The following is an 11,581-nucleotide window of genomic DNA, read 5'->3' as shown; positions in this document are numbered from 1 at the left end:
CTCATCTGTAGGTGTGGGAGCACTTCACAGAGGCAAGCGCTGCAATTCTGAGCACAGAGCTCTGAGTAATAAAGCCTTTTCACAGACATATTTCTGGTAGATCTTTGTTAAAGTCACTTCTCTCCACATGGCGTCAGTTTAAGATTTACATGCAAAGTACAAGAAGGAGGGGAGGCGGCTGCCTGTTGTTACCAACCCAGTGCTGAGTGCCTCTGCACTTTGCAGTGCGTGGTTTGAGCTGCAGCCGTGCAGCTCTCCCGTTACCACCACGATTTCCTGTTGCACTCATTTGAAAAGACAATGTTCCTGAGGAAGTTATGAAGACGGCAAGTAAGTTGCTGCCCTAATTTCTTTGTGTTTGGTTAAGAGTGCTTTCTTATTTATGCTGGTTAGAGCTTATTTACGGTGCTTCTCAAACATTTGGAGGGATGAGAATTTTGTGCTTCCAGAGAACACATGGCCAAAACTGTGTATTCTGCAGTCCCCTCAGCATGTTGCTCAGAAACAGCTGCAGAAGATTCAAGGCAGCTCTTTTCTCACTGGTGCTGAAACTGTGAGGGAAGTGACTTAAATATTGAGTTGCAAGACACTGCTGCAGCTGTGATGTCAGATATAAAAATGGAACTGTTGGTAAATCTGCTATATGACTGTAAATGTTTCTTAAAGGCAGTAACTGGAAAAAACAATTTCACATGTTTAAGCCAGCACTGTTTTTTTTAAAGTGCTTAATTATTTACGCCTTCAGATGGACGCTCCCAGCAGTTGAGGAGTGTGTGCTAGAGAGCTCCCTCGCAGCTCACAAAACAGGGTTCTCACTAGGAAGGATGTCTGTACCTTTTTGCTGACAGCCATGGCTTCCTGCCTTTGTTTGGGGAGATGATGCAGTGGAGGGAAGCAGCAAGTTCTCTGTCTGCCGGAGGAGCAGATAACCTGCACAACTTGCAGCAGGGATCAGGGGACTGGTTTGGCTTTGCCTGTCCTCTCCGTCACAACAGCAGTTGCTTTGCTGGTTACAGCTCCCAAGTGTACAGAGGGCTGGACACAGCTCTCGAGCAAGGGGATTATCCAGAGAGAATATTAGGTGCTATCCTGTTTTTTCTGGGCACACAGGAAATGTTGTGGGAAAAGCTGAGTTGCTAGGCAGTTGTTTTGCTGGTAATGCGGGAACGAAGCCAGCTCGGAGTGAGCCACAGAGGGGCCGTTCTTCTCAGGCTGCAGAAGAGCAGAGCCTCAGCGTGTTCTTTGCACTCCCGCTTTTCCTCTGTGTCTCAATGTCTGGAAGCCCTTGATGCCATGTATCACCACTTTTAAAACTGATAAATCAACTGTGGCACTCCTCTTTCCACTCACCCAGAAAGTTTTAATTTCTTTAACATGTGTCTGATCAGTTTTTAAGTTTCAGTTTACTCAAGCAAATCTTCTGTTGTTACTTCTAGAAGAAGTGAGATCTAGAAATGGAAAGGAAAGAAAGCCATTAACTTGAAAAGTGGCAAATGAAAAAAAAAAGTAAGTAAAAATTATTATGATCTAGTGTGTGAAATGAGTAATAGAGAAAATAAATTCTTTAGCTGTATGCTCATCAGTGATACTTCAGGTTTTGTTGCAGCATCACTTTAAGGATTCATTCTGCTTAAGGTTAAGTAAAGTAAAATACTCCCCTAAACACACTAATTTGAATTATGAAGTGGCATGTGAAGGCCCAGGACAATCCTTGTAGTTTATGTGAAGAATTGCGAAATGCAGAGACTTCCAATGGTAGCCTTAGCAATAGGCACCAATTTCCATTTCTGAGCCCAAGTAGAGAGAAATGCACAGCACTTGGGCATCACACTATTTCAGTGAACTGTGAGAATTAGGTAATTCAGCTGCAGAATTAGGAATACAATGCCAGACAGTGGGAAGCCAGAAAGCTGCTCTTCAGAAGAGTCACAGACATGATATGGACACTCTGATGTGAAGAAGAGAGAGGGTGTTTCTCAATGCCACCACTCATCTTGTCTACCCTGTCTCCTGTGAGTCTCTAAAAAGCTTTGTGTAAGAGAAACTACCCTTAGGTTTGGTGCTCATGGGCATCACCACTGACAGTGCCAGCAGGGTCTCACGGTCAGACAAGTGTGGAGAACAGGATCTTGCACTCTGAGTCACCTTCCTGCTGCCTGGCGGCACATTTTATTTTAAAGGATTATTGTAGCCTAGCACTGGTGGTGCCAGCCCAAATCTCGGTCAGTGCCAAGCCTGGCAGGGGTGTGAATGGTTTGCCATAAATGCTCAGGAGGAGGATGAGTTTCATGCAAAAGAGAGATCTCATTCCTGCTGCCTTTAATGCACTTTAAGATCTTTGGCGGCCTGAGAAACCAGAAGCTGGGTGTCATCTTTTACCATTACTATATGAACTTCCTTCATTTGCTTTGATGTGCTGCAGTCAATATTTCCTGAGCAGTGGCTAAGAACGTTATGCCATCTTTTCAGCTCATGTTTGTTAGTATCAATTTTTGCTAGCATAGTAACTGAATATAAAACCTTATTTTCTTCACACAAAAATTCAATTTCTTCCTTATTTCACTTCATAAATAAATCAGTGTATGGAATTGTATTACAAAAGCCCTACTAAATAATAAATAATGCATTTGGTCTGCCACATGATTCTGTGCTTGTCTCTTTGCCCAGTGCTCCTCTAATTCACAAAATGGGTTTTGTATCATAGTGCATGTAAGTTTAGATTCTTTGCTGTACCTTTCATAAAACTCATGCCTGCTCTGAACTAGATGCTTCTGCTAAGAGTTTATACAGAGAAGTATCATACAGAGCAAAAAATCTTTGTTTATTTTACAAAGTCTCTCTCTTTACAAAGTTTTGGTTGTGTGATGGTTTTTAGGGTTTTGGGTTTTTTGTTTGGTTGGTTTTGGGTTTTGTTTGTTTGTTTGTTTGTTTGGGGGTGGTTTTTTGGGGGTTTTTTGTTGTTGTTGTGAGATAATGAAGTTTGGAGTTGGTAAGCCCCCTGACTCCATCACATACAGATTCTGTTTTGAAAGAACTTGTGAAGGTGCTAGAGGAGCTCAGAGTTTAGCTGTTCTGTGTCTGTTCTGTGTCTCATCTGTATGAAATCCATCCACATTACCTGGGTGCTTCTGGAGACCAAATGGCTGTGCTGCAAGGGATCTAGAAAGCAGTTTGAGAGAAATGTTTGTTTGCTCTTTGAACTCTCCAAGTGCTGAGAGCTTGCAGGGATAACTGCAGCCAAAACCCTCTAAGTGAATGATTGTTTCTCTTCAAAAGCTTCTACTACATCATCTACATTTGCATTATTATGCTCAACTAAATAGAAAATTAACCTGAAAAAAATCCATCTGGTCTTGACAGTATCATGAGTGATTCTTCCCTAAAACTCACTCGACTCTTGTTTATGTCAGTGACAAAGGTTCCAGCAGATCTCCTGGGGCTTCATGGCAGCACAAGCAGTGAGGGGAAATCAAGGCATTAGCAGAACATGCCAGAGATGCCTATGACAAAACTGGACTGTGAGAAGATGGTGAGCCACAAGCTTTTGGCACAAGGCCAGAACAAAATGCAGAGGAATATCCAGAGGTCCTTAAAAAGTTCTGTCTTGAATATGCCATGAAAGGGATTAAGGTACCCTCGACAGTCGAAGATATCTCGGCTTGTGAAAAGGCAGAGGTGGGGAACACGGTGAAGGGGTGTGCACACTAGGAGTGGGAAAACCCCCCAAACTTTGCAGAAAATGCAAGCAAACAGATAAAGTGGAAATAAACTGGGTTTTGAGGAACTTTGAAATTGCAGAATTGTCTTCAGATTTTTCAAGGTGAGAGAGGTATTCAAAGTAGTAGGGACTAATAAGGAAGCACTACAGGCCGACCCCAGAACATCAATGCTGAACATCTGATGATCTCAGGAAATTACACTCTAAAGACAAGATAATATTCAAAATATAGGAGTCTGCAAGCAGAATGATGATGAGGAGGATTGCATTGTAGCAGAGAAAGTTGAGTGCCAACAGAGTGGATGGCTCTGAGTGAAATGATCCAGGGGAAGAGGAGCTCGTCTATTCAGGAAGGTACATGGACTACATAATGGAAAGAGAAAAGAAAGAGACAGAGAGAGAGAGAAGTTTCTTAAAAGCCAATTCTGCTGTTAGTGCCTTAGAAAAGTGAGATGCTAAGGTGCACAAGTCACCAGAGATGGCTGTTCAGTGAAATTAGGTCCTTTTCAAACAGAGAAGCACTGCTGGAATCAGTGGAGGCAGGTAAGCTTGGTTCCCAAAAAAATTCTCAGGTGTGGTAAGATCAGTGATCTTAACAAACAACACAGGCCAAGCAATTGGTTCAAGGTGATAACTAGCACTAGATAGGATGTCTGTTATCTCTCAGCACCTTCCTAGCCTTCTTGAAGGAACTCATTAATGGAGTTAAAATGGCAGAAAGGGTCACAGTAGGAAGATTTGTTTTGTGAACACAGAGAATAGAGATTTGAAGAGTAAAGGCAACAGCTTCTGCAGACTGGTGAGTTGAAGCACTGATCAGTATGTAGAAACCTGGTAAAAGCAGTGGCAATGGAGAAATGAGAATTACACGGATAGTAACAAGGCAGTGCTGTGGCTGAGGTGGATCATCTTTTGTGCAAAGGCAGCTTGATCACAGAGGATAGAAATTGTTTTAAGGAAACCATGAGGGATTGTACAGGGGAGGTGTTCTTGGCTTATGCAAGGTCTCCGCAGAGGGAGAGATTATCAACTTTCAACCTGTGGTTTACAAGTCCCTGGGAATGCATGGACTAATGGGCACTGGAACAGGGAAGAAGTCACAGCACCAGCCTGACAGAATTCAGAATATTTGGACAACTCTCAGGGACATGGTGTAACTCTTGGGATGTCTTGTGCAGGGCCAGGAGTTGGATTTGATGATCCTGATGGGTCATTTCCAACTCAGTTTATTCCATGGCTCTATGATTCTAACTCCATGCAGCACCTGCAAAAAAGCAAGTTTCACTGTCAGTGAACTTAGCATTAGTGAATGGTCTTGTGGAAGCAGAGATGAGGATTAACAAAGAAAGATTAGAATGAGTGGCATGTGCTGCAATTTAGTTCCACCTATAAGAGACTGGAGCAGATCTGTTAGATCTTGCAACTCTCCCTGGACCCTGTAAAAAAAGTTGCTCTAATCATACAGAGCTAGTGTTTGCCTTCAATCAAAAATGTTGCTACCGAAGCTTTTAAAGAGCTTTTTAAATTTTCCAATGTGTATCATCAGTACCTAAATTGGGGCTGGACTAAACAATGCTTTCATCATCCTCCGAGTCATTTCAGGCACTGGTCTTGCCTCCATCTCCTTCTCAATAGGCTGCTGGGAGGCAGAGGATCTTATTCAAAAATTGTTGTATCTACTGCTGACTCTGATGGAAATACAATAGCAATATCTTTAAAATACTGCTGACTTGTGCGGCAGGATAGCATTTGTTAAAATACTCCTCTGCCTTATTTAATTAACTTGTATCACTTAGTGTCATCATAGTTTTAATTTTGCCATCTGCTGCCCTTAGATTTATGGGCAACAGTATGGTGTTCCTTGTGAAAGAATTACTTGGAGAAGTTTGTGCAGTGATGTCTTGTGAGGAACAAGGACACCGGGCACTGAAATCTTGTTAGTCCTCACATAAGCTGAAGTGTCTTCTGAGAGCTTCTTCAAAGCAATAAAATGTACATAAAGCAGATTGGTAGGAGGAGCACACACTGGATGAAATGCACGGGGGAGAAGAGATTGCACAACAAAAACCTCAGTGAAGTGCTAAGAATTAAGTGGAAGTAGCTACCTTCCTTTTAACCTCCTCACTTTTATAACTCCCTCTTCAAGCAGAGGTGTGGTGTTGCCCACTTTGTCCATCACCATCTACATCCAGAGCTGCTCGCTGGTGGTCTGTGCCATAGCATCCCTTTCAAATGCTGATAATGCATTTCTGCTCTCATTTCCTCCTCTGCACACACACCTGTCACACACAAACACTCTATGGTTGTATTCTGGGGAATCCTCCAAAATAAAAATAACAGGAGCTACCCTGGGGAAGGAACGAAGTAAAATGGCTCCAAGGATTGGAGCCTAAAGTTCCAAACAACAATAAGAATTTAAAAAGTGATGCTAAGGGAAGTAAAGACACTTTAGAAAATGAGAAACTGAGCCTTCATTTCTGACTGTGGTTTTCAAAGCAATATTGGTTTCCTTCCCTCACTCTTCCCAGCAATTAGCATGTATTTCCCCCAAAATAGCAAATTATGATGACTAGAGTACAGAGACAGAGCCAAAGGATTTACTAACATATATTCTATGCATACCAGTGGGGGTTATGTCATAGAGAAAAAATGCCTGGGATTTTTTTTCCAGTTTTTATAGCAATAACCAACAGAGGTCAGGGCATTTCCTAAAGATTTAGTGACTGTTTGGAGTTAATATCCTTCACCTTACTTATGGACCACCATTTGCTCCCATCCAGCCATTTATCTGCTGGAAACACTCTGCACAACAGTCACCATTTCCCATGGAATAGTAGCACAGATCAGTAAAAATGGTGTTTGGGCAGCTACCCTGCACGTAAAATGCACGTCATGTGCAAGAATAAAGGCAGGAAACAAAAGCCTCGTAGACACAGGACTGGCCTGATTTTTGTGGGACACAACCCTGTCCTTCTGCTGGACATTCAGGGAAACAGGTTGACCATTTCTGACCCGCTTTTACATAGCAGCCTCCTCTCTCAGTGTTTCAAATAACAGAATTCAGTTTTTTTGTAATTTAAATAACAGAGTGGTTTAAAAGGTTAAGCACAAAAACTCTTGTAAAAGAGCTCTGTTTTCAGGCCAAGATGTGTCTCTGCTCCTGCAGAGGCTTTGATGCTGTAAAAGTGAGTCTTTCCATCTTATGTAAACTGCCTGGCACCTTTCAAAATTATTCTGTCCACACTCATTAATTCAGTTTTCCAAAGCTCCTAGGGGTAGAGCTGGAGGGGAGCAGAGAGGGCATCAGTTCAGAGGTCCCATAGCAAGAAAAGCTTGTCTGAGCAAACACCCAAGCAAGGCAGATGGTGAGAAGGTGAAGGCATGACCCCAGAGGAGAACATCCAAGTAGAGTGAGGAGGGAGCTGCACAGAGAATATGATTACCCACAGAGGCGCAAGGAATGGGGAAAAACCAGCCAGGTGTATGAGAAATGGAGCAGAAAAAAATATAATGAAATGGTTAGTCTCAAAAAAAAACCCCATAAAATATGCGCCCAAATGACAGAACTTCTGGTATGTGCCTGAATATTTTGAGCAGTTATTTCTTACAGTTTTGAATAAATATTTCCAAAATCCAATAGCGTGATTTTGCTACTATTATCTTATTATTTAAAAGGCTTTTGTTTAGTTCTTCTGGACAAAATCCAAATAAGATTAATAACGTATATTTAGATCCTTTGTTTTGGAAATTGTCTTACACATGTGAAAGAAACACATCTCTGGTGAGCAGTATTGCTGGAGATGGTGAGGAAGAAAAACCCTGTGTTGGTATTCCTGCTGGCACTACTCCACAGGCCCCAGCCAAGAGACTGAGATTATACAGACACGGGGTGTCAGAAAGAGTCTGCTTTGGAGAGGGGCTTTTATTCTCCTTCCATTCCCTGCTTTTAAGCCTGGGAAGCAGAGCAGATGCCAGAAGAGCCACACTTCCTCCATCAGGACTCATGGCCTGGCACTGGCAGCTGGAGAGGCACACATCCCAGGCTGGAGGCCAAGTGAAGTGCAGCACCTCCATGGGGTTCTGTGACTCAGTGTGGGGCACCCACCTCACCCTTCTCCCACAGGGCCAAGAACCAGTGAGATCCCATTGCTGCAGCTTGGGGAGACAGGGGAAAAAATGGATATTATGAGTTAGAATATGGCAGAAAATAGTATTGTGAGAACTTCAAGCAGCATGCTCCAGCACGGCAGAGTATTCTGGGACTGTCCTGGCTGGACACTCTATCTGTGTGTCCAGCCAGCACAAGTGTCCGCTCAGACTCTCCTTGGGTTTAACTGATCATTTCCTGGAATTTTACATCAGTTATATCAGGAGGAAAAAACTTTTGACAAGCATTAAATCAAAGATAATGAAACCCTCTTAACTGGAAATTCTTTTATTTGTTTAGCTGTGATGATGATAGGGCAGTTCAGTGGAAAGTCAGGAGGCGTGCAGGAAACAGGCTGCTCTGCTGGGCCAGGCTGGGGTCAGCACTAGGCTGCAGCAAGCCCTGAGGAAGCAGGGAAGTGAGTGACCAAACCAGGGGACAGGGACAGGCTGAGCCATGCGGCAGGACACTGAGCTTTGGTGCAGGGGAGAGCAGAGGGAGAATCTGAGTGGGAGAAGAACTGAGTGCTGGTGCTTGTGTGGATTAGTGGAGTACAAGTCCCTTCCCTCCTGTTCCCACCTTACCCTGTTAATGCTTCTGGTTTTATTTTTGCTGTGGCACAAAAGGAAACTTGGGGTTCACCAACTCATATGGTTTCTAATTTAAGTTGTACATTAATACATGGAGCACATAAGTTGATATTTAGCCAGAAGGTGAAGGTATAGTTCATTAGCTACTTTGAAATATATTTTTAGGGGTGTTCTTAGTATACAATATATATTAAATTACTCTGCTTTCCCAATGACTGTGCAAAAGCCTTGTGCAGATGAGTTTGTGGGCTGCAAATTCACACTCTGGCTACTGCACACTCAGTTATTCACTGCAGACAGACTCCAGCTTAAAGCAGCAGCACTCCTTTGCATAGATTAAGTTAATTTGCTTGAGCTTGTAGTTCTGCTATGATCAGGCATCAGCTGCAGTGGGTAGCCCTAAGTGGTTTCAAAACAGAAACAGAAAATAACAATGACTAGTTGAAACTGAATCCATTTCCATTTATGGTCTTGGCAATGTTAGGTTTATGGTTGTAGTTGATGATCTTAAAGGCCTTTTGCAACCTAAATGATTCTGGTTTTGAAGTGCTTGTGTCATTGTAGGTGTCCCGTCAGATGAGCTTTGGCAGCTCATAAGTGGAGACACACAAAGGCCAAGTTCCAAATCTTTCTTAACTCACATTCAGGACACCTGTCACATGTGAGATACAATTCTTCCACCAACATTCAAGCAGTTTCTTGTGTTTTGGCTGGAGCAATCTGCCACTTATGTTTCCTAAGCCCTTCTTGCTTCTTGTGTGTCAGGGAACTTTTGGCTCACATTGCCAGGACTTGAAGAAGTAACTGTGAAGCAGATAGGAGGCATCTTTCTTCAGCCTATTCTCTGTTTGGCCCAAGCTCCTGGATTTGGAGGACTTGCAGAGCTAGAGAGCAAAAAAAGCTTCTGTGGAGACAACCAGTCCCCCTTTCCTCAAACTTATAGCGAGCCATTGCTTGGAGGCAGTGTTCAGGGGGAGGGTTTTAGTGGGATAAGCAAGCACCCCAAGCAGTTCCCTGTATTGAACATAGAAAGAAAAGAAAGGTTAACTTGTTGGAAAAAATCGCAGTTATAAAGGCTGAGATAATTAACTCTGTGTTTAATTAGGAGATCATATCTGTGAAAAGGGCCGTTTCATGTGTTAATAGTTTCCTGCAGTGCATAAATCTGAGACCAAATTAAATAGCATGGTAAAAGTAAATCCTGAAGTGAAGGGATAAAAACACACAGTATGTAATACACATGGGCTTGTGGCAGCAGGAATTTATTTTGCCATGGAAAATGACTGAAAAGGCTTGGGATGATGCTGTGCAGGGCTGGAGTGAGACTCAATGATCTTTCGGTATCCTTCCCAACACAGCTTATTCTGTGATTCTGATGAGTCCAACTTGATCAGTAGCATGAATGGAATTGTAACACAGGGAGTAATTCCTTTTCCATGTAACCAAAAGGACTTGCCAAGTTCAAAATATGTTCCATGCAGATTGAAAAATTGCTACCAATAACTGGCCAGAAGAAAGACTCAGAGAATGCAGTATGTATTTACCTGTATGAGTTAATGATCTTTCTGGTCTCCACTCCCTATATCCATGTTGCAAACCTTGTGCTGTGCAACCTCTGCTTGAATGCACCACTCCAGCACAATTACACAGATACCGCAAAACTCCAGATCAGAACTGCTCCAGCTGTGAATGAGGTGTGCAGGTGTGGTGTCAAAAACAAGCCAGGTTTCAGGGCCTGTCTATCCTATTAGGAATGTTTGGTGGTCCAATATCACCAAGTGAAGCTATGAGATGGATCCAGTGCTCCATGACAGAGGCTATGGAGAGTGCTTTCCAGAGAGAAAACATTTGGGGTAGTGCAAAGCAATAAAATTCCAGAGGTAGTATTGATAGTATTATATCAGGTAGATCTCAGGGGCTTGATCTTGGTTTAGGGTTTGGGATTTGTCTTACTTCCTTCCTACTTTTCTTACTACTCGGAGAAAGATACTGCCCTGGACTGGGCTATTATTTCACAGTCCCCAGGTCAGCATATTGAGATTCTGGAGTTCCTTGAGAAGTGCTAGAAGCTGTATTCTTCAGGACATTTGAGAGGATGCTGAAGAAAATAATGTTAAATTAAAAAAAAAAAAAGGTATTTTGCAGGGGATTAACTATGTCACCAAGTAAGTTGCTTCTAGATCTACCTTTTGTGTTTCTTTGAGCCAGAGAACAGGATCATAAGTGAAAATAATGTTGTACAGCTTTCAAAAAAAGGTAGTATTTTTTCTAGTTCCAGCAGTACTAAGAAGATTGAAGCAGAATCTGTAATTGTTGCCATCATTGTTTTTTAACTGAAGTCATCCAGTATCTAGCAAGATGCTTATGTAACACTGTCTAAAATGTCTTTGTACTCAGAAAAGGTCATAAGTACATGACTTTGAAGCTTAATCAGTGGAAGTACAGGACAATTTCTGAATTTCATTATAAATCTAGTTTAAATGCAGTGAAGTCAGCAGAGTTACTTGGGATTTACAATAGAGTAAGTGTGCAGAGTATGGCTCCATGATTTCAAATGCTTTATTTCCACTGTGCAGATATTATACACTCGTCAGCAACTTGCACTGAATAACTTTAAAGAAGAAACTCAGCGTGCAAACCCATAAAATACTAGCTATAGGACAAAAAAGTGAAAACTTTCACATTATTTAATATACAAAAATGTTTTCTAGTGTTCCTACAACAGTGTATAAAACTAGTGAATGTTTCATGTAGGCATTACAGTAAATAGCTTTGTATGTAGGGCGTTTTAGAATAGGATGTAAGAGTACATACCTGTTCTCTTTATAGCTGTGGTTATCTTCTTGATTCATTATATATATTTGTGATCTGTAGAGAAAGACATAAATCCTTTGGAGGAGGAGCAGCTCTCACCAGCACAGCCTGGTTTATGTTCCTTTTGAGCTAGTTTAGATTCCTGGGTTTGCTGGCTTGGATAACAAATCAGATAACAAAGCACTTTCACCACCTCAGATCACTCAGAAGAAATGGCAGGGCCCTTTGCTTCAGGATATAAATGTGCCATCGATCATGCTGGGCAAGCAGAGGCAGCAGGAGGAGATGACTTTCGGCACAAGTGGTCTGTTC

The 11,581-nt window shown here is 42.2% G+C and overlaps 1 protein-coding gene across 1 annotated transcript in view; it reads left to right on the top strand.

Annotated features, from left to right (window-relative positions):
• The first annotated feature begins 224 nt into the window (after positions 1-224).
• CEP85L (centrosomal protein 85 like) overlaps positions 225-11,581 on the top strand; it is a 132,802-nt gene continuing 121,445 nt past the window's right edge. Inside the window, exon 1 of the mRNA XM_038133927.1 lies at positions 225-330. Within this exon, the coding sequence (XP_037989855.1) occupies positions 318-330 (13 nt within the window). The 5' untranslated portion in view covers positions 225-317. The remainder of the gene's footprint in view (positions 331-11,581) is intronic.

Source organism: Motacilla alba, chromosome 3 (genome assembly GCF_015832195.1).
Source record: "Motacilla alba alba isolate MOTALB_02 chromosome 3, Motacilla_alba_V1.0_pri, whole genome shotgun sequence".
Taxonomy (NCBI): Eukaryota; Metazoa; Chordata; class Aves; order Passeriformes; family Motacillidae; genus Motacilla; species Motacilla alba.
Note: the sequence above shows the minus strand (reverse complement) of the source record. Positions and strands in the feature narration are given on the sequence as shown.